At 50.7% G+C, this 26675-nt stretch overlaps 14 protein-coding genes across 14 annotated transcripts; 6 read left to right on the top strand and 8 right to left on the bottom strand.

The window, feature by feature from the left end:
• Window positions 1-417: 417 nt before the first annotated feature.
• Window positions 418-1380, top strand: Aspvir_002939 (isoflavone reductase family protein; the record flags this gene model as incomplete). Its single annotated transcript, XM_043274532.1, has 2 exons — window positions 418-875; window positions 933-1380. The coding sequence occupies 2 exons, from the start codon at window positions 418-420 to the stop codon at window positions 1378-1380; spliced, it is 906 nt and encodes a 301-aa protein (XP_043130467.1).
• An 82-nt stretch (window positions 1381-1462) lies between these two features.
• Aspvir_002938 (MFS transporter) lies at window positions 1463-3084 on the bottom strand (the record flags this gene model as incomplete). The annotated part of the gene is made up of 2 exons (XM_043274531.1): window positions 1463-2634; window positions 2691-3084. The coding sequence occupies 2 exons, from the start codon at window positions 3082-3084 to the stop codon at window positions 1463-1465; spliced, it is 1566 nt and encodes a 521-aa protein (XP_043130466.1).
• A 472-nt stretch (window positions 3085-3556) lies between these two features.
• Aspvir_002937 (oxidase ustYa family protein) lies at window positions 3557-4626 on the bottom strand (the record flags this gene model as incomplete). Its single annotated transcript, XM_043274530.1, has 3 exons — window positions 3557-3988; window positions 4040-4308; window positions 4359-4626. 3 exons carry the CDS (start codon window positions 4624-4626, stop codon window positions 3557-3559), a joined length of 969 nt encoding a protein of 322 aa, XP_043130465.1.
• Window positions 4627-5568: 942 nt separating this feature from the next.
• Window positions 5569-5883, top strand: Aspvir_002936 (uncharacterized protein; the record flags this gene model as incomplete). Its single annotated transcript, XM_043274529.1, has 1 exon — window positions 5569-5883. One exon carries the CDS (start codon window positions 5569-5571, stop codon window positions 5881-5883), a length of 315 nt encoding a protein of 104 aa, XP_043130464.1.
• Window positions 5884-6290: 407 nt separating this feature from the next.
• Aspvir_002935 (NAD(P)/FAD-dependent oxidoreductase) lies at window positions 6291-7705 on the bottom strand (the record flags this gene model as incomplete). The annotated part of the gene is made up of 2 exons (XM_043274528.1): window positions 6291-6552; window positions 6600-7705. The coding sequence occupies 2 exons, from the start codon at window positions 7703-7705 to the stop codon at window positions 6291-6293; spliced, it is 1368 nt and encodes a 455-aa protein (XP_043130463.1).
• A 1150-nt stretch (window positions 7706-8855) lies between these two features.
• Aspvir_002934 (aromatic ring-hydroxylating oxygenase subunit alpha) lies at window positions 8856-10155 on the top strand (the record flags this gene model as incomplete). Its single annotated transcript, XM_043274527.1, has 2 exons — window positions 8856-9673; window positions 9726-10155. The coding sequence occupies 2 exons, from the start codon at window positions 8856-8858 to the stop codon at window positions 10153-10155; spliced, it is 1248 nt and encodes a 415-aa protein (XP_043130462.1).
• A 1404-nt stretch (window positions 10156-11559) lies between these two features.
• Aspvir_002933 (putative C6 transcription factor) lies at window positions 11560-13666 on the top strand (the record flags this gene model as incomplete). Its single annotated transcript, XM_043274526.1, has 4 exons — window positions 11560-11639; window positions 11689-12125; window positions 12178-13088; window positions 13133-13666. The coding sequence occupies 4 exons, from the start codon at window positions 11560-11562 to the stop codon at window positions 13664-13666; spliced, it is 1962 nt and encodes a 653-aa protein (XP_043130461.1).
• Window positions 13667-14641: 975 nt separating this feature from the next.
• Window positions 14642-17188, top strand: Aspvir_002932 (GcvT family protein; the record flags this gene model as incomplete). Its single annotated transcript, XM_043274525.1, has 1 exon — window positions 14642-17188. One exon carries the CDS (start codon window positions 14642-14644, stop codon window positions 17186-17188), a length of 2547 nt encoding a protein of 848 aa, XP_043130460.1.
• A 637-nt stretch (window positions 17189-17825) lies between these two features.
• Aspvir_002931 (rhamnogalacturonan acetylesterase superfamily protein) lies at window positions 17826-18811 on the top strand (the record flags this gene model as incomplete). Its single annotated transcript, XM_043274524.1, has 4 exons — window positions 17826-17980; window positions 18031-18451; window positions 18511-18652; window positions 18699-18811. The coding sequence occupies 4 exons, from the start codon at window positions 17826-17828 to the stop codon at window positions 18809-18811; spliced, it is 831 nt and encodes a 276-aa protein (XP_043130459.1).
• A 598-nt stretch (window positions 18812-19409) lies between these two features.
• Aspvir_002930 (uncharacterized protein) lies at window positions 19410-19859 on the bottom strand (the record flags this gene model as incomplete). The annotated part of the gene is made up of 2 exons (XM_043274523.1): window positions 19410-19595; window positions 19650-19859. 2 exons carry the CDS (start codon window positions 19857-19859, stop codon window positions 19410-19412), a joined length of 396 nt encoding a protein of 131 aa, XP_043130458.1.
• Window positions 19860-19946: 87 nt separating this feature from the next.
• On the bottom strand, window positions 19947-21196 carry Aspvir_002929 (uncharacterized protein; the record flags this gene model as incomplete). Its single annotated transcript, XM_043274522.1, has 3 exons — window positions 19947-20366; window positions 20654-20801; window positions 20982-21196. 3 exons carry the CDS (start codon window positions 21194-21196, stop codon window positions 19947-19949), a joined length of 783 nt encoding a protein of 260 aa, XP_043130457.1.
• A 185-nt stretch (window positions 21197-21381) lies between these two features.
• Aspvir_002928 (uncharacterized protein) lies at window positions 21382-22396 on the bottom strand (the record flags this gene model as incomplete). The annotated part of the gene is made up of 4 exons (XM_043274521.1): window positions 21382-21658; window positions 21714-22015; window positions 22067-22262; window positions 22320-22396. The coding sequence occupies 4 exons, from the start codon at window positions 22394-22396 to the stop codon at window positions 21382-21384; spliced, it is 852 nt and encodes a 283-aa protein (XP_043130456.1).
• A 623-nt stretch (window positions 22397-23019) lies between these two features.
• On the bottom strand, window positions 23020-23463 carry Aspvir_002927 (uncharacterized protein; the record flags this gene model as incomplete). The annotated part of the gene is made up of 3 exons (XM_043274520.1): window positions 23020-23116; window positions 23183-23269; window positions 23318-23463. 3 exons carry the CDS (start codon window positions 23461-23463, stop codon window positions 23020-23022), a joined length of 330 nt encoding a protein of 109 aa, XP_043130455.1.
• Window positions 23464-23851: 388 nt separating this feature from the next.
• Window positions 23852-24250, bottom strand: Aspvir_002926 (ankyrin repeat domain-containing protein; the record flags this gene model as incomplete). The annotated part of the gene is made up of 1 exon (XM_043274519.1): window positions 23852-24250. One exon carries the CDS (start codon window positions 24248-24250, stop codon window positions 23852-23854), a length of 399 nt encoding a protein of 132 aa, XP_043130454.1.
• Window positions 24251-26675: the final 2425 nt, after the last annotated feature.

Raw genomic sequence — 26675 nt, 5'->3', positions numbered from 1 at the left:
CAGATCTGACCCACCACAGATCGTGTATGTAGTTGAGTGGATTGTCCAATGGATCTACATCTGCACGAGAGAGACTAAGAGCTATCCAATGCAGGTGGAGCAGTATGACCCCTCCTTGTGTCTAGATATCAATATCATGCAAGTACACGTATAGCACCAATGATGAGCAATAGCCAATAGAGCTACATACGCTGTAGACTGAATCCACCACGCAATTGCTAATTCCCAATATTCAGAGCAAATCCAGGACAGTAATGCTAGCTTAGGCAGAACAGTCCACCACTAGGCAGCTTACTTTGCACTCATTAGCTTCGAAAAGGTGGAACAAGTGTAACCATTTTTCTTACTCCTTTAGAGGCAATCGACTTATACTGACTTATTCTGACCCACGAACTCAACGTCAGTTTCTATTCAACAATGACGTCGCCTATGAAGAAGGTCATCGTCGTCGGAGCGGGTGGCCATCTCGGACCACATATTGTGTCTGCTCTCGACGCCCATCCTCACTTTGAAGTCTCCATTCTGAGCCGTCATTCATCCAAGTCCACATTCCCGCCTCATATCCCAGTCCACCGTGTCAGTGACAACTACGACGAAACCGAGCTGGTTGAAATCTTGACCGGACAGGACGCAGTCATTTGCACGATCGCCACGGAAGCCATACACCAGCAAAAGGCCATGATAAATGCAGCTGTCAAGGCCGGTGTAAGACATTTTGTGCCGTCCGAGTTTGGCCACGACACGTGGAACGACCAGGCGGCTGAGCTGCTCCCGCAATTCTACACGGCAAAGAGACAGGTAGTGGAGTACTTGAAGAGCAAGGAGGGGGATGGGCTCAAGTGGACGGCCTTCGTGACGGGGCCGTTCTTCGAGATGTAAGTGGACGGTCGCGCTCGACATTCGTCCTGACGAAAGAAACCTGACCGCAGTAGAGCCGTTTCCAATTTCCTTGGGTTCGACATGGAAAGGAGGCACGCCACGATCCTTGACCATGGGACGAATCGTTGGTCGGCGACAACTCGCAGCACTATAGGACTTGCAGTCAAGAATGCGATGCTGAGTCCGGAAAGGACCTCCAACAAGTACTTGTTTATCGAGTCATTCAATGTATCCCAGGTGGATATTCTCGCTTCTCTGGAAGCTGTGACCGGAGCAAAGTGGGACGTAACCTACCACGATGCGGAAGAGGAAAAACGACTTGCCTTGGAGAAGCTGGCCAAGGGTAACTATAGCGGAATGCCCGCGCTCATGCGATATATAACGTGTGTCAAGGGGTATGGTGGGAACTATATGGACAGTGAGGAGAGCGCGAATAAGCTGATGTCATTGCCAGCGGAAAGCCTGGGTGAGGTTTTGGCCGGATTGACGAGACACGAATGAGACTATCAAGATCATACTCTTTTCTGGCAGTGCGAAAGGGACAGATCCACCTATGTCTATGGGTGACTGAAATTTAACTGCATTATACGCGAAGCATCATAAGTGCGATTCCCACCAATACAAAGAGCAGACTGCTCATTATCCAGGCCAGCCCGACCAATGCCCCGCTCAGTTTCAACCCAAGTTTGAATAGATTTGTAAAGCAAAGACTCCCCAACACACTTCCCACCAATTGTAATATCTCGATTGTCGAGTAGAGTCTTGCTGTTTTGTCCCTTTCTACCAAGGCTGTAGCCAGAGACCGTGCGACAAGCGAGAATCCTCCTCCAGCCGCGTGCAGGCAAAGGCTTGGAACCAAGAAGAAGATGTGAGGCGCAAGACCAACACCGAGCGATCCAACAGCTAGACAGACGATACTCATACGCGCGAGGTAAAGATCCCTTCCACGCAGCGATAGGTAATGCAGGACGTGGGTTGAAAGATACGGAAGGAGGAACAGGAATACGGGGATGGTAGCAGCTGTGTGGAAGGATTTGAGGAGATTGGCCCGCGCTAGAGTCCAGCTGAAGCGTGTGGAAATATACTGAGCCAAGAACTCAGAGGAACCCCCAGCGAGCTGGGCGACGGCGGAAGCGAGGAGTAGCAACAAGATCCGGTGGTCGAAGATGAAGATGCCATGGTTGAGGAACCGTCGAATCTTCCCCAAGATAAGACGATGTCTCGACGGTTTCGGGAGGACTTTCGGGCTGGAATAGGACGATTCCTCATCGACAATCAAGCCATCCATGCAAGAATCTGGCTCATTCCCGTGTATTGTGGATTTCCTCTTCACACAATCGTTCATAGTCTCCGGCAGAAAGAAAGCACAGCTCAGTCCGATAGTAACGATTCCAGAACCGACCATCATCGGGATCCAAGGGTTAAAGGTCATGAGTTGCGCGCTTAACACGCCGGCGAGAAAACTAGTAATGTCAATGATAACTCCAACCCGGAAGAAGAGTATCGCAAGGTTTGAATCTGTCGTGGGATCGGCCAACATTGTCCATATCAGCGCCATTGCGATAGCTGGTCCTCCCCCAATAGTCCAGCTCAGCGACCCGAGCCAGATAGCCCTGAGAGGGAAGATATCAGAGAACCACAGTACGGAATTAGTGATGATTGCGTTCAGGAAAAATCCAGGAATGGTAAGACGGATCGCTCGCCTGCGCCCATATCGATCCGCCAATAGACCGTACGGGATAGCGCAGAGGACGGCTGTGCCATAGTCAGACAATGAGATTATGCGGACGGATAAGGGCATTGACACGAACAGAGTAGCCCCTCGAGGAAATCCATATACCCTTTGATAGTTGTGACTTCCTCCTGCACCTCTTCTATCTTACACAGCCCCTCTACTACATGGCCCGAAGCCGGGAGCCGACTTGGGTCGTGTGCACGCCAATAGTCATCACAGGCGATGGCTTCGATAATGCGCACCATGGGACCTGGGATCATCTGACCCCCGATCGCAAAGGTGAGCATTATCGCAACCAGGGTGATCACCAGGCGACGACGGCCTTTTTCTGGTAGAACAGTGTCTGAGCTGGAATCATCGGAAGGTACATCTCCAGGCGCGGGCTGGCTCCTGAGATCTTCTAAGAGGAACGGAGCATCTTCGCCGCTGAGACGGTGGTCATCTTCCGGCGGAAAAACATGCCCTACCATGTTGGATAGCCTAACGAACGGAAAAGAGAATCGTAGTAGAAATTCAAGGAAACTGGAGGCATGGCCTTTCATACGAGTACATTACCTTCGGGGAATGAGGTATGCATCTTCATCAGTTTGGCAGATTGGGTTGACAATTGAGGGGCTGTGGATATGGAAGGCGAACCAGGATCCTTCATGCATGCATGATACATCACATAGTTCCACACTGCCTTGAAAGCTGAACAATCTGCATAGTGTCGTGGAGGCAATCATGCATAATTGACGACAATTCCCCTCGTATCACATATTAACATTGATAGGTTTCGACAAGTGCGTGTGTTAGAGTTTACCTTATGTAGTCATGTGTGATATATGCATATTTTACTTTATGGAACATATGGACACATTTTTGGGTCCAAAAGCAACATGTTTACTCTTGATCAAGCATAACTACTGTTTTAGTGTCCCTGCCATACTGTTCACGTCTTAATTAATTCCCTGCACCGTGATGATGCGCATGCATATCGCCGAGACCTTCCTGCTTATGATGCTGACCCAGCTTCTCACCCAGTTCCGTCTCTTGCTTCTTCCAAGGTGCAGGCCACACAAAAGCGTCCTTTGGAACCGGCATTTGGTCGAATTTGTCCGGATCAACAGCATTGTTGCGTTGCCAGTCGACCAGCGCGTTGAAATCGCGACATTTTCGATTCACACTGAAGTCCGGCCACGGAGCCTGGCGGTCTTCCACCCAGCTCAGTGTCAAGAACTCGGTATTGGCATTGCATTGGATGTTTTGCAGCAGGATGTCGGTGCAGTGACCGAAGTGTATCCACCACATTTTGTCCTTCTCGTCCAACTCTGGCTCATAGCCAGGGTAATCAGCAAAAGCCGCCTTGCGCAGCAGGTTAAGGCAGTGGATTTGCTGCCCTCTATCAGTATCATGAACATTATTGTAAGCTGAAAAGATACTTACATGCATCACATCCATCTGTACCATGTAAGCATCATCGCCCATTCCCCAGTAGTCATTGTCGAAGCGAGCCACGGTTTCCGGGTCTTTGCCCAGCTTGAGGATTTGCTCGCGGTTGACGACGTGTGTCAGGACCTTTTCATACTGAGCCCAAGCTGCGTCGTTCTCCACGCCGGGCTCTTCTCGGGCTATTGAAACCTCGGGTTTAGCGAAGAGTGTCCCGTTCAGCTTTGTCTCGAATCTCGGGATTTCAATGTCGTCGAGGATGGGCGCTTCAATGGATTAGCTACAGCGCAGACAATCAAACCACAGCTAGACTTACACCACCATGAGATCGGCCTTAGGACAGCATTCTTCTCACTTGTCCGAGACGTGCCTGTACTCAGGATCAAGGAAGCCGTGATGCTTAGGATGATGAGGTTTGCAACGGTAAAGTAGATCCAGGCATTTGAGGTAGCTGCTTTTCGTCCAACAGGTCCGTTCTGAAGGAGGTTCTCTGACTCGATGTCAGTATCATCGTCAGCCTCTGATTTGAGGTTTTCAAATTTGTGCTCCCCAAAGAAGGGTTTGAAGATTTTTGAAAAGATCATGTCGGCTAGGAAGCTCAAAAAGTCTCAATTCAGGGTGAAGGAGAGTAAAGGTCCTTCGGACTTTAAAAGTAGTACGTGGGGATTTCTATGGACGACGTAGAGAGCACAGCGTGCATGGGCCTCTATCGACGAACACAAAGTTGGAAACGTAGAATAGCCGAAGGGTGATCCGTGCCGGCGTCTATCTCATCACTATCTAGAGGGGTGTATGCTTGTCAATGCAGATCGTGTTCGCACCTTGACAAAATCCAGATTGATCTACACTCAAATAGCCGTGCGGGAATTGAGTTCGACCTAGGTTAGACCGATGTGATTAGAATTGACACAGATCTTTGTTATTACTGGCTTATTCGACATCTACCCTGTGAGCAGCCTGTTGATCAATGACGTGGCAATATGCAATGTATCTGCAGCCAACATAAGTATAGGCAAAAGCTAGACTGCGATAGATAGATCACATTATCCTTCCATCAGCAGTAGTTCATGCAACTCTTTATCCATAGAACATCCTCGACAACAGCAGATCTATGGCGATCAGATCAGAGGAAAGCACGGTGGGACTATGGTGTTGATCTCTTCGTATCCCCTCTCTTCTTCTAAACGCTGATAGGACGCCTCTTGTTGAGCAACAAGTGGAAAAGATGTGTAGCCTGTACTTCAGCTCAAGGCACATTACCTCATGCATTAGGACACAAAATGATGACGACTGAATGCTTCAGAGACGGAGTGACTGCCACCTGCAGCATGCAGCTGGAGCTTTTCGCTGTGCTATGCCTACTGGAAGCTGTGATACTACAAGTCCGTTCAGAGGCGACGGGCTCACCAGCTGCTCACACTATATAAAGCACAACCAGTCTTCTGCCCCGTCAAACCTTCTTCCATCATCCAGATTCTCTCTTCTGTTCCATCAAGCCCTTAGTACCGCCTGATCTGATCATCAATATGCAGCTCTCTTACCTTTTGGCTCTCCTTGGAGCTTCAAGGATTGCCTGGGCCGCTCCTGTCGCAAACAATGACCAACTCGAATCAGCCTCCGGCGATATTGAAAAACGCTTCTTCTACAAAGATTACACGCCCGAGAAGCGTGATGAGGACCTCGACAAGCGGTTCATCTACAAAGATTACACGCCCGAGAAGCGTGATGAAGACGTCAACAAGCGGTTCTACTACAAAGATTACACGCCCGAGAAGCGTGATGAAGATCTCGACAAGCGGTTCATCCACTCTGATTACGACGCAGAGAAGAGAGATGAGTGAGAACTTACCGTGAGTCGCGTCAGCTACCATGCGGCCTGGAGGCTGAGCGCAATCTGAAACCCAGTGACACATATGCCTCGGGTTCAAGCTCCATGTGTCATGCACTGAATGGAACATCGGCATGATGGTTGCCGATTCATTACCGCAAACGCAGTGTCTATTGGCTTCCTGCGTTGTGTACTTGGGTTGGAGTAGTACTGAAAGCAATCATGAATGGATCTTATAAAGCTTTGTTTAGACTAGATTCTACCGTAGTCTTCGACAGGACAGGACCACTCTCTTATGCGTCTAGACATGGAACTAGTCTTCAATGCGTGATTGGCTTGGTCTTAAGCTATCAATGCTCTAACGTCTGACCTGGAAACGACCGTAAATCATGGTATGATTGACGTAAGCTGATCTCGTATCTACATCTTGGCCTGTCTCACAGCCAATGCATTCGTCAGAGACAAAAGGCTGTCTCGCTCCTCGGGGGTAAACTCCCGTCTATTTGGACCCCCACGGCTGCCATCTCCCCCCTTCCGGCTCTTTTCCCCAGTGAAGATATCCTCCCGGGGACGGTCTTTGTACTCGGTATGGAACCTCCACTTCTCCGTCAACTCCGGGGACAATTGTCTCTGAAACGACTTGGCAATGTATTTTCCGATGTTAGGGAGGAATTTGAACGCACTACACTCATGTTAGTACTTATCGTAAAGGGTTTGTGGTGTACATACTGTCCGGTCCCGCCGGTAGCGATAAACAGATTGGGATGGTCAGGGTGGTAGTCGAAGATAAAGTCGCCTGTCGGCGTCTCGTTATACCAGCACAGGCATGTCTTCTCAAAGCCTCTGTCCACCAGCTGAGGGAGGATCTCTTTGAGGCCTGCAAGCAGTCTCTGCATACCTTCCGCGGGGATGAAGTTTGCCCGCGCGGAGATAGCCCGACTGGGGGGTGAGGATATTTGCTGCTCCGAAGATAATGTATATCCAAAACTGTGGCAGGCGACCTTGAGATATCCAGTTTTCTCGTGCGGCGGGAAGCTGAAGAATCCGGTCGAGAGATTGAAAATAATAGGCAGATCCTTGAGCGCCTTGACTTCCTGCGGTGTAAGCCGCACAAAGCCCACAATCTGCGCCGTCGCCACCATCGAATTCCACGAGGGAATCAGTCCAGCCGTCCATGCACCCGTCGCCAGGATAAACTTGTCTGCTGCGATGCGTCCGCCATCGGCCGTCTTGACTGCTGTAATGGTACCGTCCGAGCTTTTCTCCAGCTCCGTAACCTGGCCATGAGGACCCGTCACAAACGACACCCCAGCAGCAATACACCGATCTCTCAAGCCCGCAATGGCTACACCTGCATCCGCCCAGCCAGCCGCATTGTTATAGAACCCCTCGAATCCCTCCCCGATCGGTGTCCCACTGACAGCGGGAAACCTCGCGTTCAACTCCGCCGCATCCGCCAACGTATGCCACTCGGCTCCCATCCTCGTCAGAATCTCCTTCGTCTTCCGGATAAAGTCCGACCCCCCGACTTGAACAAGCCCAGCGGGACCCGTCCTCTGCGCCGTCCAGACACACGGCGTGCGGTGGAACGAGTCCGCATAGTCGGGGCTGGTGTTCCACAGATCGTACGCTTCCTTGCCCAGCTGCGCATATACGGGATCCCCGTAGTCGAAGCGGATTACGCGGGAGATATCGTTACTTGACCCGTCGGGGACGGGAGGCATGTGTCTATCCAGCACAGTGATCGCGGTGAAGCCATCCTTCGCGAGGTTGAGGGCAGTGGAGAGGCCGAAGACGCCTGCGCCGACGATGACAATGCGTTGGTCCTTGTCCATGGTGTGTGGTTTCGATAGCAAGGATAGAATTCTTGCCAGGGACGATGATACTATTATGACTTGTGGTCTTCTCATTGGAGGTGGGGAGCTGGATAGACGGTTCGGGCACAAAGCCGAACCGTCTTGGCACGGCTGCTGAGCCGGGCCCACAGGAGCTATAGCTGTACAGCTGTACAGCTGTCGCCCGAGGGATTGCTCTTTGTACGGAGCGTCGGGTTATGCTTATCTGGTAGTGGGGTTGCTCGTAGGATACCCCTGTGAAGTGAGTTGGCATACTCCGTCTCTAGTTCAGATGATCATCGAGTGTCTTTGCTGGCCAGCTAAACGTTGCCGGATCATTAAACTAGGGTAGGAATAGTAAATTCTCAATCAAGATTAGTTATTTTCCGGGCAGGTCACAATAATAGTACAGAAGTGAAGGCGTACACTTTCTAGCGTCAGGGCATCGGAGCAGACACAGCATGGTTCGGGGTATAGGGAGTAAAATCCACCACACTGGAACCATGAATTTACCGAGTCATGGAAAGGAGAGCAAATGGCTGTCCCTGAGTAGAGTGTTTACAATATTGTCGTACTGATTGGCTACGATTGCTATCATTCGCTGTCTAACTTCCGTCAGGCCACTCGTGACAAGGATAGGATGCCTCTTTCTGGCAAAGTCAGTCTATAAGCTTTACGTCTGTCCGAGGTCTGGACTTGCAAACAATGAGTGCCGTTCTAATAATGTTCACACCACAATAATTAGCCTTTAGCAGCTGCCGTACTGGTAGTCAACCGGCATCGGTGGAGCTCAACCGTGTCCGGCGCCACCGTCCACCATCGCCCAGTCCCGAGAAACGAATGCACATAATCTGGGCTGGTTGAACGTGTGGCGAATATCTGAGAGCATCACGATGGTATCACAAGACTCCGGCAGGTGGGTGAATACTCCGTCTCGGTCCTCTGACGATATCGTTCCTTCCGACCCTGCGGTTCTCCAACCGTTTCCGCTTATCGAGTGTCAGGAGTCGAGATAATGGAGTAGTGGATAGCGTTCCATGGGTGTTGCCGCTATATATAAGTCTGTTCATCCTCGATTAAGACGTCCTTCACAGTAACCAAGCTCATCTTTGTCATAAATTGAAGAAAACGTCTACTCTTATACACCAAAATGGGCTCCTTGTGGAACTATCTTGGCCTCGGCTCCACCTCCACCAATGACGAGAAGAACGCCATGCGCGCTCTGCCATCCTCATGGTACACTTCTCAGGAGATGTTCGAGCTAGAACGCCGGGCGATCTTCTCTCGCAAGTGGCTCCTGACCACTCACAAGCTACGCCTCCCCAACCCCGGCGACTGGCTGCGCTACGAGGTCTCCGGCTTTCAATTTGTGATCGTCAAGGACCGCGACGGAAACATCAACGCCTTCCACAATGTCTGCCGCCACCGTGCATTCCCAGTCGTCACCGAAGAGAAGGGAACATCCCGCATCTTCGCCTGCAAGTACCACGGGTGGTCGTATGGGCTAAACGGCAAGCTGGCCAAGGCTCCGGGGTATCAGGACCTCGACGGCTTTGACAAGAGCAGGAACGGCCTTCTACCAATTCACGTGCATATCGACGCCAACGGCTTCATCTGGGTCAATCTTGATGCCGGCGAGAAACCCGAGGTTTCCTGGGAGGATGACTTCAAGGGAATGGATCTGCTGCCCCGGTATGAGCATGTCAAGTGGGACGAGTACACCTTCGACCACACTTGGGAGCAGGAAGGCGACTACAACTGGAAGATTCTGGCGGACAATTATAACGAGTGCTATCACTGCGCCACAACGCACCCTGACATTCCGTCCATTGCCGATCTGAGCGCCTACTGTGTCCAGACCAAGGACGGCGGCATCATCCACGATGGGCGCAGCAAGCCGGAGCAGGTTGCGGCCGGATTGAATCCCGCCAGCACATATTTCTTCCCCAATGCCTCCATTACCGTCTCGTAAGTCTCTAGCCTCCCACCTGCCAAGCATAGCCCAACTAACAGAGTAAAGCCCCCACTTCTTCTTCATGCAGCGCTTCGTCCCCCTTTCGCCCACGCGATCCATTATGAAGTACGAGGTCTACCGCAACAAGAACTCCTCGGTCGAGGACTTTGAGACAATCAACCAGATCTACAAGCGCATCATGTCCGAGGACAAGTACCTCTGCGACCTGACCCAGAAGAATCTGAATGCTGGCGTCTTCGTCAACGGCGAGCTGCATCCCGAAATGGAAAAGGGACCGCTGTACTTCCAGAAGGTAGTCCGGGATCTCGTGGTGGAGCACTACGAGCGCGAGCAGAAGGACAAGCAGGAGATCTGGCCGGCGCGACAGAACTTGCCGAAGAATGCGACCGTCAGCGAGAAGGATATTTCGTTTTGCTCGAGTCTGAGCTGTCAGGCGACCGAGTGCGTGCAGCCGCCGGCGACTATTGCGTGGTGATCTTTCCTTTCTTTCTTTCTTGCATTTGGCGTGTTTGCCCTGGTAATGAGATTGTTTAGATATGAGTAATGAAGTTCTACTTTTAATATATTAAATATCGTCTCTTCTCTATCAGACTGTGTTGATGATCCTATGCTCAATCACTCCCTTCGACTGGACGCAGTACTGACCTGATCCCAATCCAAAGACACACGCCGGGAATAGCTCGAAGTGATAATCTATCAGCTGAATCCCAGCCATAGAAAACTACCAAGAGACCATTGAAGAATAAAAGATACCTTTAGTGGTCTTACCAAGAGTGCATAGGAGGCGATAGAGCAAGAGTAGTTCTATGGGTTGATTTCATCCATGCCAGAGAGGGTGCATGCGGTTATCAATGCTCAAGGGTGATATAACAATATCATCTCTCATCTCCAGTTATCTTCGTATAGAAGAATATCTTCACATTTAATTTGTAGCTGTGTGGACGGTATACTTATAGGCAAAGCCATAGGTAGGGAACCCCAAGTAGCCAATTAAGATACCTATGTGGTGATTTGATATCCGTAGTATATGAGTATTTAATATCAATGCTATATGAGCATGCGATGTTCTAATACTATCCTATCGTGGTGTTTTGATTGTGGAGATAGTGGCAGTTTGTAATACCAGGGTTAACTTCCTAGCAAACAAGCTGGCGAGAGGGGGGAATGCGGGGCCTGCAAATCAGGTAACAAAAGAGATAGTCATCTTGTCTGCTTCTGATTGGTGCAGCCCGTTGATAGCATTGGATTCTTATGGCACGATCCGCCATCCAATAGGCCATTTGTCCGTCATATCTTGCCACTGTTAGGGCGGATTGTGGAAGAACTAGCCCGACGTGGACAACACTTCCCCGGTACAGAGTAGCTTTTCCAGGATTCATCTAGTGACAGGCTGACAGCTATCTAATCAGGGCAATATCACGAGGCCAATCATGCTGTCCTACAGGGGTCAATGCTCGACTTCCCCACGGGATTGTCGTCCCCTACTTGGACGGTTGATCTCGCTCCTGAGTGAGCCTTGGATGTCATCATCATCATCTTCTTCTATTGATCAGATATTCGCTCTATATAGTTTACGAGCTCGTCTTAATTTATTTAAGCTCATTCTGATATAGTCATCGCACTATTAATAAATAATGACCCCGCAGGAAGGGGCTCGGCGAAGACTTCGTTCCAACCACGCGTGTCTGAATTGCAGGTTAGCAGCTCCAATTACTCACTACGGTCAGAGACTGAATATCAAAAGGAGAAAGAAATCTCGATGTCCCGGAGAGAAACCCGCCTGTTCGTGCTGTGTACGGCTTAACCAGTCGTGTTTCTACCCACCCGTGTCCAAGCCAGGATCAATAGGTGGCCAATCTGTACGCACGCTTTTGCTCACATGAATCGCGCTAACGAGATCCAGAAGGACCGACTGGCCGAGCTCGAAGAAAAAGTAAACCTCATTCTAAAGGGAAGCATGTATGTATCGCCCGAGTCTGCTGCACCTTATTGCTCACGCCTGGCGCAGACCAACCCGAGGGAGGGAATCCGTTCTCGAAGATGCCAAAGACCTCACAGAGGCAAGATTCACACAAGGTAGCCAGCCTCGCGATCGTCGCGACTCGAGCTACAGCGACCCGTCTCCCCCCAATTTCGCCTTTGATGATACCAGTCCGCAGCCTTCCTCCTTGGCCGTTGCCCGAGCGGTCGATTTGTACATGAAGTATTGCCACCGACAGCCTGTCTGGTGTTTTAATTTTGAAGAATATGGGGATCTGGAATCATTACCGGAAGAGCTTATCTGTAGTATCCTTGCGCTGACGGCTCGGTTCTCCCACGACGGGGAACACGGGCAGCACCATGCGGATACGGCAAAGAGTCTGATTATGCTCCGGATTGCGAATGGCACCGTGGAGTTGAGTACGATTGAGGCTTTATGTTTGCTGGCATATTCTTCGTTTATTGGTAAGGTTCCGAATTCACTTCGGCCTGTGCCGTGAAGTGCTGATTGAAGTAGATGGCGATATGCACCTCGGTCGATTTCACCTCGGACTTGCATTCCAGCTCTGTCGGTCTGCTCTGCTCGACACGGAGTCCGCATATGCACCTGGAGACCCCCACACGGAGCGCAAGAAGAGGCTATTTTGGAGTCTACAGCTACTAGAACAGTCGTATGGCCGTCAGACCGGACTGCTGAGCATCTCACCGGAGATCTGGCGTCCGGCGGACTATTTCTCACGCAACGGCAGAGAGCCGCAAAGAGATACCGAGAAGCCTCCCCCATTGCCGCGAGACACAATAGGCTGCGCTGCGCCAGACGATACTGGCATCTGGAGTATGACGATCCACTTTGGCTGGGTGTGGAGCAAAGTACGCACATATGTGTCCGATTGTGCAAACAACCGACTACGCGAGCCCTGGCGCCATGAGTCGATGTATTCCATGGTTCTTTCCGACCTGACCGAAATCGAGAACCAAACTCCTCTTTGCCATCGATACGACCATGTGCGGTTCTACGATCGACAGCCGGACGAAGTGATCGTTAACCGCGCGTACTGGGTCCCCTGGCTCAAATTACAGTTCATGTACCATGCCATTCTCACCGTCCTCAACCATCCTTTTTTGTATATCATGGCCTCACGACATAATCCTAACTTGGCCATTCCGAATAGTTTCTGGCGCCGTTCGTCGGAGTTGGTACTTCTGCATGCGACGTGGATCGTGCGCATGATTGACATGCTATCGGACAAGGATGTACGGCTGACCGATCCCTTCTTCGCGCATGTGGCGGCTATCGCCGCGACGGTGCAGCTATATTACTGCTGTGCTGGAGACCCCAGACTAAAGTACAAGTCCCGGGCGGATCTAGCCCGCTGCAGGGTGTTTTTGCGGTCGTTTGTACCGTTTTCTCGGGCCTGTGCATCATTAGTATGTTTCCCGTCGCAGATATTTAAACACAACTGACAGATCAGAACCGATCACTCGACCTCATGACCCGGATTGCAGCCGGCGCGGAGAACGTAGACTACGACAGCTGGGTGCCATCCAAGATTCATCTGAACATCCCCTTGATGTGGGATATCCTCCAGTTCACCTGCAGCGACGATTCTTATCCCGCTGTCCCGTCAGGAAGTCTCTTGCATCCATCACTCAGTGCTTCTGCAACCAGAGACGACGCAGAGGAAAGCTCTACACTCGAAATCATCGTGACGACTTCGCCTGAAGTTACCGTCAACACCGCAGACGGCGGCCAGGGCGTACCTATGCCTCTGTATCGGGCTCCAGGTTCGTCAAAGGACGGCGATACGAGCCCAGCTACTGCTCCACGGTCTATGCCTCCTTCAGACGCAGTGGTAGCTCCCATCGACAGCCTCATGCTCAACACGCCCTGGCTCTGGGCTGATCCGGCCCCTTTTGGAGACGTGGATGATCTCGACTATAGCACGTCAACTGCGGCGGTAGGCGACGTTGAAGGTTCGGCGTGGTGGAATTTGGGAAATTTATAACTTGCATTCAAGCGCGAAGCGTTATGAAGTTGTGATTGATGACTCCGTGATCCTCAGATTGTGCACTGCTTATATTCTAGGACTAGGACTAAATGACCTGCCGATACGCGACTTACAGCCTGGCCATCAAGCCACGAATGCACCACTGAACCCAGCGAGTCTCTCCCATGCGACATGAATTCTTCTTTCCACAGCGCAGAGCAACACTCGAAGCATTCCTGCCAGCGAATACTACGAATGCAACGACTAACCGGACGAGTCCCAAAGCGACTGCCTCTTCCCCGCCTTGATAGCCAAAGCAATTCATAAGTCCCCATCATAACGCTGAGCCCAACGCAGATTGTATAGCTAAGGCTCGTATTTAGGATCAAGCACTTGCCGTCGTACAACGCCGTTTGCCTCTATGAATCAGCTTTATCGTTAGGTTCATCTGCGACCCATGACTCGGTGCCGATAGCAACGCATATCGATCTTGATGAATCCTAAGTCGGTGTACCACAATGTCGAAAAGTGACAGTGCCAGGTGTGTGGAAACAGAACACGCATCATTTGTATAACCATTGCAGGCATTTACTTTCGTATGTATTGAATTGAACTAGAAGGACAGCAGTGCCAGCAGTGGGTGGACAAAAATAGAGTAGATGAACCAGATAAGCAGAGGAATGCCATTCCCGAACCGGCAAACTTTTCCCCTCTCAACCCCACATGGAGACGTTTGAATGACGACAATGATCAGATAGGACAGGCAAGACACTATTTTTACCCCTCCTGTCTGGATCCCGGCTGCCGTTCCATGGCCGATCATCTGGTCGGTTGGTACGGTTGCCTTTGCCGTATCCCACGGTTCGTCCATCATGCCCATCACACTGCACAGAGTTGGCTATCTAGTTGCGGGGTAGGAATAGATGAATATACACCATCATGTACATACAAGTATGACCTGTAGAGTCGACCACTAGCTCTCAATGCACAAACATGGCACCCTCACCACACATTGTCATCATCGGCGCCGGTATTGTCGGCGCGAACCTCGCCGATGAGCTGGTCTCCCGAGGATGGACCAACATCACCGTCGTCGAGCAGGGCCCGCTGCAGATGCCCGGTGGCTCGACGTCGCACGCGCCTGGTCTAGTCTTTCAAACTAACCCGTCCAAGACGATGACCCGTTTCGCACAGTACACGGTTGAGAAATTGCTTTCTCTCGAGAAAGACGGGCAGAATTGCTTCAATCAGGTCGGTGGCCTGGAGGTCGCCACCACACCGGAGAGACTTGAGGAGCTGAAGCGGAAGCATGGCTATGCGTCCGCGTGGGGAATAGAGGCGCAACTCGTTGGTCCAGCCGAATGCGTCGAGATGTATCCCCTTCTGAACGAGGAAATCGTGCTTGGGGGACTGCATATCCCCAGCGACGGGCTGGCGCTCGCAGCGCGGGCCACACAACTGCTGATCGAACGGACACGACACGCAGGCGTGCGCTATCTAGAAATGACGCCCGTCACGGGTATCCAAAAGACAGGGAATCGCGTCACCGGCGTGATAACCTCCGCCGGAGTCATCCGCGCAGATATCGTCGTCTCCTGCGCAGGATTCTGGGGCGTCGAGGTGGGGAATATGGCCGGCGTGTCCATCCCCCTCCTGCCCCTGGCGCACCAGTACGCCAAAACCACCCCCGTTCCGGGCCTGGAAGGCCGCGAGATCAACCACCGCCCCAACGGACTGAACGCCACATTCCCCATCCTCCGCCACCAGGACCACGACCTCTACTACCGCGAGCACGGCGACGCGTACGGCATCGGCTACTACGGCCACCGCGCGATGCCCATCGAGGCTGCCTCGCTCGGGCATACACCCCACCACGTCGACGAGAAGACCATGCCGTCCAGGATGGACTTTACCGCGGAAGACTTCGCCCCAGCCTGGTCCGAAACGCAGAAACTCCTCCCCGCACTGCAACAATGCCAGCTCGCCGACGGCTTCAACGGCATCTTTTCATTCACGCCCGACGGCGGGCCGCTGGTTGGGCCTGCCCCAACTCTCGACAACTTCTACGTCGCCGAGGCAGTCTGGGTGACGCACTCGGCTGGCGTGGCGCGCGCACTAGCCGAGTTGCTGGTGGAGGGCTCGTCTCGCATCGACCTATCCGAGTGCGAGCTCTCCCGCTTCGAGGACGTACAGCTGAGCCGTGGATACGTGGCTGAAACCTCATCAAAGAACTTCGTCGAGATCTACGATATCCTGCACCCGCTGCAGCCGCGTGAGTTACCACGACAGTTGCGCGTGAGTCCGTTCTACGCGCGCGAGAAAGAGCTCGGCGCGTTTTTCCTTGAGCTGGGCGGGTGGGAACGGCCGTTTTGGTATGATGCGAACGAGAAGCTGGTTGAGTTTCTTCCTGCTGAATGGCGGCCTGTGGGGAGGGATGCCTGGTCGGCGAGGTTCCATTCCCCTATTGTGGCGGTTGAGGCGTGGAAGACGAGGAATGCGGTCGCGATGTATGATATGACGTCGTTCCATCGATTCGAGGTGTCTGGGCCTGGAGGGAGGGAGTTGCTGCGGAGGTTGATGACGAGTGGCGTGCCGGGCGTGGGACAGATCGCTTATACGCTGCTGTTGAACCAGCGCGGGGGCATTCGCAGCGATATCTTTGTTACGAGACTCGGCGAGGACCTGTTCCAGATCGGCGCAAACAGCGCGACTGACTTTGCGTATCTCTCCCGTGAGGCTCGGCGACAGTGTCAAWAGTCTCCAACGCAATGGGTTCAAGTGCGCGAGGTGACGGGACACACCTGCTGCCTTGGACTCTGGGGCCCTCGCGCCCACGATGTCATCCGGACGCTGACGACCGATGACCTTTCTAACACCGGGCTGCCATATATGCATGCTAAGAGCACAACCCTCGCCGGTCTGCCCGTCACCGTCCTCCGCAAGTCCTATGTTGGCGAGAGCGGATGGGAAATCCAAACGAGCGCCGAGTACGGACTGCGCCTATGGGATGCTATATGGACTGCGGGCCAACCGCACGGTCTTATTGCCGCTGGACGAGCGGCCCTCAACGCATTGCGGCTGGAGAAGGGATACAGGACCTGGGGCGTGGACATGAACAGCGAGCATGACCCGTTCGAAGCAGGCGTGGGCTCCGCGGTGCAGGTGGATAAACAAGAAGACTACGTGGGCAAGGCTGCCGTGCAGCGACTTGCAAGGAGACAACCTGTGCGTCGGCTGCGGTGTTTGACAGTCGACGATGGAAGGTCGATGGTGATGGGTAAGGAGCCTGTGTTTTGGAAGAACAAGGCTGTGGGATATGTTACCACTGCTGCGTTTGGGTATACGATCGGCAAGCCTATTGCGTATGCCTGGCTTCCTGCATCGATTCAAGAGGGCCAGAGGGTGGAGGTGGAATATTTTGGAAGACGAATTGCGGCTACGGTTACAAAGGAGCCGGTTTATGATGCTAACGACCGGGCACTTCTAGCGGGGGAGAGGGTGGCTGAGCCTGCGCTGAGGCCGTTAAGGCATCTTCTGTAGGCATAGTCTTGCATATAATCCGGATTTACTGAATGAGATCATGATTCATCTGCTGTATCAAGCTTGCTATTTCTTTGCGTACTCGAGGAGACACAGTCGCAACAACATCTACCTACATCCAGTCATATTACTCTCATGTACACCGCCCATCAATAGACAAAAGGGATGTCTTCAAGACCTAATTATATCTCGGCTCCTTTTGCCCCGAACCCTTATCGACTATATTCACAGATTGGTGGGATTTGCCAACCCCAGGATTCCCCGCATTATCGCCTGGAGATCGATTAGCGAGCCCCGTGATAATAATAATACCGAGATGACCCTATGGGGATTGTTCTAGGTTGAGTCACCTCGGACTTTGCTGGTTATGACGCTCTGGGGACCCCGTGCTGACCAAGAGCCAATAGGTGGAACTACGAATCGTTCAGTGGAAGATACCTTCACCATAGATTCATGCGCACCGGGCCAAGGGAACGCTTGCAGGATCAATGGAGGACGCTGCAAATAGTGTGAGGGGCTGGTCATCGCCCGCACAGGACGTCCTGGATATATATCCTCCGACTTAGGCTGAGATTCCGTCGGAGACCAACAGTTCTATCTCGCAAACTTGCGAATTCAAGCAAGAAAGTGAACGAATATGAAACGCCTCAGCTCCTTCTTCTCCGCCTCCATAGTGATGGCAGGCCTAGCGTCCATGACCACTGCGGCACCAACTGCGCGTCCCCAGCGCCAGATTCTCCTCTGCTCCGACAGTACGACGATGCCATATGGCACGAGCAGTTTAATCCAAGGGTAGATTCGATTCGCCTTCCAATATGACAAAAATGGTACTGACTCTATAGATGGGGCTACTACATGCACGACTTCTTCGACCTGAACATCACCAACCTCGCTCGCGGAGGGCGCAGCACCCGCTCCTTCATCAACGAAGGGCTCTGGGCGTCGCTGCTTGAGCGCATCGTCCCCGGCGAAGGCACATTCGTCCTCATCGAGATGGGCCACAACGATAACGGGGATCCGACGACCGACGCGAAGGATCGAGCTACGCTCCCCGGTATCGGACCCGAGAGCGTCGTTGTGGCCAGTAATGCCACCGGAGGTACCACAGAAACGGTGTACACGTTTGGCCATTACCTCCGAAAAATGATCCGTGATGTGCGGCAAGCTGGCGGTGTTCCGTTGCTGAGCGGGATGGTCCCGATTATGTCCTGGACGGGGGATGTTCTTCAACGGGACTGGCCTTTTGCGGATTATGCGCGTGAGGTATGTGACAGCCGATATAGGGTAAGCGTGCAGGGTGTTTGTAACTCAGTGACGTACAGGTGGCCGAGGAAGAAGGGGTGGAGTATATCGATCATACGAAATATGCGGTGAATCGCTGGCAGGCTTTCGGTTCGGTCAATGCTACCATGCCCTATTACCCGTTGAACGATTATACGCATACAAGCTGGCCGGGAGCTGAAAGTAAGTCTTGTGATGAACTGAAGAGGACTCGCTGACTCTGGTATAGTCAACGCGGAAGCTCTAGTGACAGCTGTCAAGTGTGGCCATTCGCACTGGAGCAAGTCCCAATTGGCCCGCTATCTGAATAACAATGCAAGCAAGATTGACTATCCATGCTAGTTTACTGTCGCCACAGATAGCAGCTTTTGCAAAGATCGACCTCGGTGTGAAAAAGTCTATCCTCGGGATCAGTCGACTATTCCTGAGTCTCTGCATTTTGCGATGTTCTGCATCAGTGAGATAGACCAGATGAATACATTTCGCCCAACGAGCAAAAGCAAGAAGATATTGCTCCAGATCCAGTGTTGTCCTTTAACCGTAGTGTTGTATGCCATTATCATGCCTCTCGGGTATCACTGCTCTGTGAAATCTTCCCAGGTACTGTGGAAGATACTCATCATTCGACAGGAGATTAGATGACCCAAGGCAAGCTTGAATGCGGTCTTCTCCAATGATAGTCTATTTTTACATTTGTTTGCTGCCGTATCGGGCAATGTGGGACTTACAATGTAACTCGCGGACTAGGGGAATAGAAGACAGGGTAGCTAATAAACTGACCACTTGTAAGCAAATGCCTACTGATGAGGCCTCTAGAGTATCTTAGCTTGTCAGTTGGCGCAAGTACTAATGTCACTATCGACTTCTCTTCGTGGGCTCTGGCTGCAAGGGAATCATGTACTATTCCCCGCTATACTATTCTCGTTTGGCTAGTCTTCAGTCATGCAGGGATATACCCCATCTTTGCCATTTCAATCTGTGCTTCTTGGCGCAGCATATCAATGTCCAGAGGAAGAAGATCTCCTGGACTAGTGCCAGGTCTGGTCACCTGGCCAAAAAGCATCCGCCGCGTTACGGTTATCGCCTGACTACCTGGCTGGATGCCCGGTGGGACCGGGAAGATTTCCTTCTTTCGTCGTTAGCCAGCTAAACACAACGACGATGGATAAGATATCCGCACTTCTCTTTGCAGGAGCCGAGGCATGCCACTTCTGTCCAGGGTGTAAAGCTCCACGAGACCGCGGACCTGGCGGGTTGCCCGGTTCGGTGTCCATTTTATGATGATGGCAGCTTTGACTGCGCCATTTCCTCCCACGAGCCATTGTCTTGCGTTTTCCCGAAGTTCGTAGAGAGATTCACTCCACCCGCTCTCAACAACAATTCTGGGCATGATGGCGTTTGGCACGTTGAATGCTACATTGGGTGACTTCTTGATGCCAACAGATGGCCCATCGGGGAATACATAATCTTCCAGCAATTAGAACTGCATGAGATGGAACGAGCGGAGGTGCATCGCTTTACCGGAATTTGATGTGGCATGTAGCATACGGGTCTCATTCCGAGTGAGCTGCCCGCCACGAAAATGGCATATCAGGGTAGAAGAAGCCAATATCAGCCGGGCGCCAAGTACCTCCTGCTGGTTTGTCTTGATACTCTGTATCGCGAGAGTCTCTTCCACTACCTGTGGCTTGACGACGTTGCGGGTGGTAGTCTCCGTCACTGGAACTGCCACTCGAAGCATAGTCATCTGGGTGCTGCCGTCTGTGTCTGTGTTTTGGATGGCGACGCTGATTATTAGCAGGTCGTTGATCAGCTCATCATTGGTATTTCCTGTGGGGTTGGTTGTTTGGCCAGCATTATTCTGTTGCTGAGCAGCTAACTGCGCGTTGATCAGTGTCTGGAGTGATGGACGAAGACACGTCGCGGAAACACAGTAGGAGATGACTCAACAATCTCGTCAGGCGACGAAGCTCCAGATGGTTCAACGTATGATGGTGAAGGCAGTTGTATGCGCCAAAGACGCATGTAGAGCAAGCAAAATGTAAGAATCCGTGGTTGAGCAGGCAAGGTGTGCAGACAAGGCGTGGAGAGATGAAGTGTGAGAAAGAGGGAAAAGGTGCGAAGATGTAAGCAGCTTGCCTATTGTTGCTCCAGCAACAATAGAAACAGTGAATATCAATAGACATTTGCGTGACAGTGAATAGGACCACCGCATTGCTTGGCCAAGGATACGATTGATGCCACATAGGAGGAAGGGGGCCGTTTAGCAATCACGTCAGCTACTGTGTAGAATGTGTTGTCCAACCGCTGACGAGCTTGACTCGGTGGCAGCCTAAACCGTTTTTCAATCACGCTTTGTTGACACCAAACTTGGTCGACGTTGTGCAAAAAGGACGACATTGCTACAACTCGGAGGATCAGAGTGAAAGGGTCATAACTCTTGCTAACGAAGGGAAATACGTTATTCGGTTTATCGTTCTGTTATGCTACTACATCGACAAAAACCGCTTACCAGAAGCCAGCTCTTGCCCGCTCAAGTGCGTCTCCCACATTTGCCATCCAGGAAGGAGCGATGTTGTCGTAAACAAGTTCGGCGTAGATGACATCTCTTGTTGCTCTTGTTGCTCTTGCCTCGGAGATCTTCTCTACCAAGTGATTGTGGAAAGACTGTTCGTCTGTGAATTCCGAGCCGGAATACCGAAGAATCAACGACTCGGGGGTTGCCATCTTTGCAAAACCCTGGCGCAGGACTCTGGCCGGAGAAGAAATTTGCTAAAAGTGGAAATTATCTGAATGGTGTTTCTGATAAGCATTAAATGATGTAGACATGATCATGCTGTCATTCTGCGAGAACCATGCCGAATAGCGCCAAGATCTATATTGCGGAATCCAACTATAGAAGTTTCCAAGAACTATGCCAATTTTCCAAAATATTTCCATCCAAGGTAACCGGACACACCCAACGCAGGCACCAGTAGCGCCCCCAACCGGAGCATAGCGGCTCTGCTCCTCTCCTTCAAGTAGCCCTGCGCCAAGGCCTTGAAATTTTCGACGTCGTTGCCACGCGGATATTCCTCTTCTGGAATGGGAACACCCAAGAACGGACAAATCTGCTCCCATCCCAGCCCATCTTCAAGCTTGACGACCAGCAAACGCTCTTTAGGAACCGTATTTTTGACGGCCTTGATACTGCAGTTGCATGTCAGCAGTCTTCTGTCTCCTAGCCATTTCTCACGGCACTTACTACTCAACGTAGTTCCTCCTGAGAGCAGCCTCATTACCCGGCTGGCCCGGCTTTGTGCCGTCAGCCATGGCGGCGTACAGGGTGACGTTGAGAGCCAGAAAGACGCCTAATTCCTCGTCGAAATGCTTGAGAACGTTCAATGGAAACGAAGCCGCCGACTTGACGACAAAGCCCGCCGTGCCGTTGATCGACTTGGCCCACCGTTCGGGGTCCCGCTCCGTCAGGATGAACTTGACCTCGGGATCCTGTGCGTACTCGTCGAGGAGGGTTGGGCCTAACCAACTCGGGATCTCAACAAGGCACTGTTGTCTGATAAGTATCCAGAACGCTGGATCGGATAAGTAGACACGTACATCATAGTCGGCAGTCAACTTATCAAAATCAGCCTTGTCGAACCGTTTGATGCCCGAGAACCGATTATGTTGCGCGGTTACGGCCTCTAGGAGGGCTGCCATGTCTTGTGTCCCCTTCACTGCTGCCGCTTCGTACATGTGGTAGGGCTTGTAGCCAAGTGTCTTCATGGCGAAGTAGAGGCCAAGCGTCCCAGTTCTGGAGGTTGCTTCAGCGATATGTAGTCGCCCACGCGAATGGTAAAGGTATGCTTACCGGCTACAACTGGCGATAATGACCTTGGTCTTTTCCTCCGCCGCTGGCGCAGCCCGCTTGTCGATTACTCGTGACATGATGCTGGTTGTTGCTGTTGGGCTACGGTAGTTGAGTTACAGTCCATCAAAAGGAAGTACCAACTTCTTATAGAAATTATTCTCAGGTTATTGAGCTTTGCTTGCCTTTTACAACACGTGTGCCCGTCTAACGTCCCTGAGACAACAAATGGGCCAGTAAGCACTAGATTCAGCTCCGCGTCAGCTGAAGACTCGGTCTATCATGATTCATGACATCCAGCAGAGAATAAGATTCGAGTCCGGCGCCCCATAGCTTCCTGGCTGAAGGTCGATTGGACTAGTGCTGACTTCTGCTCCGTCTGCTGCTCCACCGTTGAGGCTGAATGATTGGGACGACTCGGTCGTGTCGCTGTTGATTTGCCAGCCATGCTTATGTTAGTTCCCAAGTCACTGGATAGACTTTGCGCCGGCCGTGGCTACGCTCGTTTACTCGTATACGGTATCTACCACGGAAGGTGTCCGAAATGAGTATGGGGCATTTCGGCCCAAGAGGAATCCCTTTAGGCAATTGGTCTCCATAGACCCTAAAAGTAGAATTCGCCAATAACAAAGATTCCTTCATGTTACATTGAGCATATCTAATCCGACTTGTTTACCCGTACAGGCCCCAACTTAGCGACTAGCTATTCCATATGAAAGTCAATAATATCAACATGCAGTCCAGGTGGCACTTCCACATTCTGCAGTTCCTCAATCTTTACATCATCCGGTGCCTCGACGCTGCAGAAGCAGTGTCAGCTTTTTCTGACTACCTAGTGTACTTCACGTAAGTAATGGACTACATACGACAGGAAATGTACAGGCGGAGTGGTCAATGTGGAATCGAAGAAATCCGGGAACTTAAGGTTACGATCGTGGTATATCTCGCGAAGCCTGCAATCCGCATTAGCTGTTGCACTGCACGACTTCGAGCATCCATACTTCTTGGCCAGCTTTTCCCCGTCGCCATAGTACTCGTGCGCGAGCTCGTTGTCGAAATGGACGTCGAAGGTCTGTAGCCAGTAAGAACGGTACAATGCCTCGGCATAATAGTCGCCGACGGCGAGGCTTACCAAGTCTTTTGTCATTTTGCAGTATGTACAGAAGGGGTTCAAATTACATTGAATGTACAATTATTTGCTTTCACCGCTTATTCGATAGAAAAGGACGACGGCTAGTTATATGGATGATGGGGTGTGGTGGCACAGATGCGGAGTTTGAGTTTATGGATGACGTCTGCAATGATGTGCTGCAGTCACGCTCCATCGTATGACAATTGTATACTATGACAACTGCTTTATATGGAGAAGATATAGTAGAATTTATGCTATAGTTCATTGTTTTGAATTTTCATGCTTTAATACGCACGCATAGGGCCATGTTCTATCTGGTAGGTAGATTCATCTCATTGGCTTGCCTTTGCCCCTACAACTTGCCGAAACTCACTACACTGATTTGAATCACTTATTATTGATATTAATTCAGTAGTTCAAGGGTTTCCCGGTGGCCTGTAGCTGAAGCAGCCCCAAGGGCATTGGCATATTCCCCGCCCTGCGCGTTGACGTCGGCGCCTCTCTCAAGTAGGAGATACACAATCTCCGAGTGGCCTCCATATGAAGCAACCTGGAGAGCATTGCTGTACCTGCCGCCCTGCTCGTTGATGTCGGCTTTTTCGTCCAACAACAATCGAACCCTTTGGCGGAGTCCTGCTGAAGATGCATGATATATGGGCGCCATCATCGGCGCCCCATGGCACGGCTGGAATTTATCTCCAAAGTCAGAGAAATCTGGTTCCCAGATTTTAAGCCTGGCTTTGTACCCTCTGCTTCCATGTTGAAAGAATCCCAAGATGCCTTTTTGAATTTCCATTTCCATCTTGCTTACTCTTGCATGATCCATCCAATATCAAGCAGAGTATTCTGAGAGCGGATATTCACTTATAATCTTACCTAATGCCTCTCTTCTTTACATGTACTGTGAGGCAAGCCCCTCCATAAGTCATTCAGTCACTTTTTTCTTCACAGTTTCTCGCTCTGACAGAGACAGCAAGGGGAGGTCCACCACCAGTGGATATCCAAGTTCCTTAAGAATGCTTTGTTCACTGAGATGTGACAGATAAGCGAGGCAGACCATTGTTATGGTTCCTTTTCCATTCCTCTCATTCAGTCCATTCTGAAAGAACGCATCGACCTCACTAGCTGCATTTTGGAAGGCAGCTTGAATTTGCTTGGATTGGAGGTAATTTTGAATGGGAGAGATGGGCTAGCCGAAGCTCTGTCACCTCTGTTTGATACACTCCAGTCCATCTAATGATACCAGAGTCGAACACACCTTTATGATCTCCCGAGGCTCTGGCATTCGCAATGTGGGATCAAATGCAGGCTTTATACTAGGATTGACTATCACAATATCAACCGCTTCCTGAATTAACAAGAGTCGTTCTGAGTAAGTAGGAGATTGTAGAATACGCATTGCGTAATTTTAGTGAGCCTCAGTCTCCTCTAATTACTTAGGTAGACCTCTAACGTCTTCCAAAGCATTGGCAGGTTTAAGGACTTCTGGAGAATATCAAGTTGGCATACGGCCCACCGAAACCTTCCAATCACTAGGGTCAGCTACAGCCTTTCAGACACCATGGTCAGAATAAGGCGTCTCATGTTCCATTGATTTGTGCTAAAAGGTCCGTTTGAATTTCATCCTGTATGGCTGGTTGCAAGTGCCATCTTTGGAAGCCTGGATCATGTTGTAGTCGTTCATAGATATATGTGTGAATATCGCGGTTCACGAACTCCTCTTGAATAGAGATAATACTGCGCCCATCCAGCCAACAATTGAGCCCTAATTCAATATCTTCTTCTTTTCAACTAGTGGCAAGGAGACGCAGCTCCTCATATTCAGGCCGAGAGAGACTGTCTAACCACTGGAGTAGGTCTTTCCATGTTTTGCATTCATCCAGGGCATCCATCACTATTTAGAGTCTCTGGGCGTAACCACCCAGCATCTGTAGATGTAATAGATAGGGAGTCAAATGTTGGCTAGCAATAACCATTTTCGCAGGAAGAGAATAGATTGTTTAGTTCATACCAACAATTCATACACGTCAGATAGTTGTGCAATAAGCGAACGAATAAGGATTTCAGCTGTCTGTTTACTGGCAGCAGTAAAATTAAAAATACATTAAAGAATAAGGCCTGAAGAGTCAAGTTGCTCATTAAGATGCTCAATAATTATTACACTGAGCATGGTCTTCCCACAGCCTGGAATCCTATGGAGCCAGAGGAACTAGCATATGCCAGCTTTCTAGACTTGGAATAGATTACTCTAGAGAAACCAGGAGTCAGTTCTCCTTATCACTTCTTTTGCACATCATTTAGATTTATTGACATATCAGGAGATGAGAGCCATTGCTCAATCTTCATGAGATGTCTATCTGATGGAATACTTTCAAGCCCTGTATTCATGTGGCTTATTGTGGCATAGATGTCTGTTATATTCTTATCCACTATGATAATATTAATGAATTATTCACTAATGTACAAAAGAAAACCTACTAGATCTAAGCATAACTAGAGCCTTCCACATCTCCTGAATGTCCCTAGTCAGAATGTAGCCAAGAACCTCCTTTGCATATACAGCAGCAGTAGCAGAAGCATAACACTACTACTAATTATTCTTATGTAAGTCTGCATAATCACAAATTCCCCTGATCACAAGACATGGGAAGTTGTTCATTAGGCCAGCAGCTTCCATCTCAAAGCAGATACATTCCTCACTAACATTCTCTGTAATCTTATCTCATAGCAGTATCCTTAACCAGTGTGTTCTCTGATGCAATAACACTATAATGGATTTCTGGGTCAGTGTTGTCCCATCTATCGCGCTCTACTTCCTCTATGATATTACACTTACAGCAGTCATTTCCAGGTATATATTTGTAGGAAGATTTGAAGCTAGTCATTCTTACGTCCTTGATAAACCCACTTCTTCAGTTTTTTGCTGCTACTAGCCATTCAGGATTTTTTACCAGGATATTGACTTAAGAAACTCAGATATTCTTGATTCCTCTAATTCATGTTCGGCTTGTAGACTTGCTACTGCTTAGAGAAAAACTTGTGGTGGTATATTAAGTGAATCTTTTCACTCCCACTTTTAACTGGGCTTTCCTTTCCCTAGGTCATACTGAATTACGCCCCAGTCATTCCTTGCAGCTGACTGACAACGACATCGCCTAGCCAAATATCACGACCCGGCTGAGATCGGGCAATGCCACCTCCAATCCCTACCAGCAGGCTGATTCTGA

This window comes from Aspergillus viridinutans (genome assembly GCF_018404265.1).
Source record: "Aspergillus viridinutans IFM 47045 DNA, scaffold_13, whole genome shotgun sequence".
NCBI lineage: Eukaryota > Fungi > Ascomycota > Eurotiomycetes > Eurotiales > Aspergillaceae > Aspergillus > Aspergillus viridinutans.
This window is presented reverse-complemented; position numbering and strand designations above follow the sequence as displayed.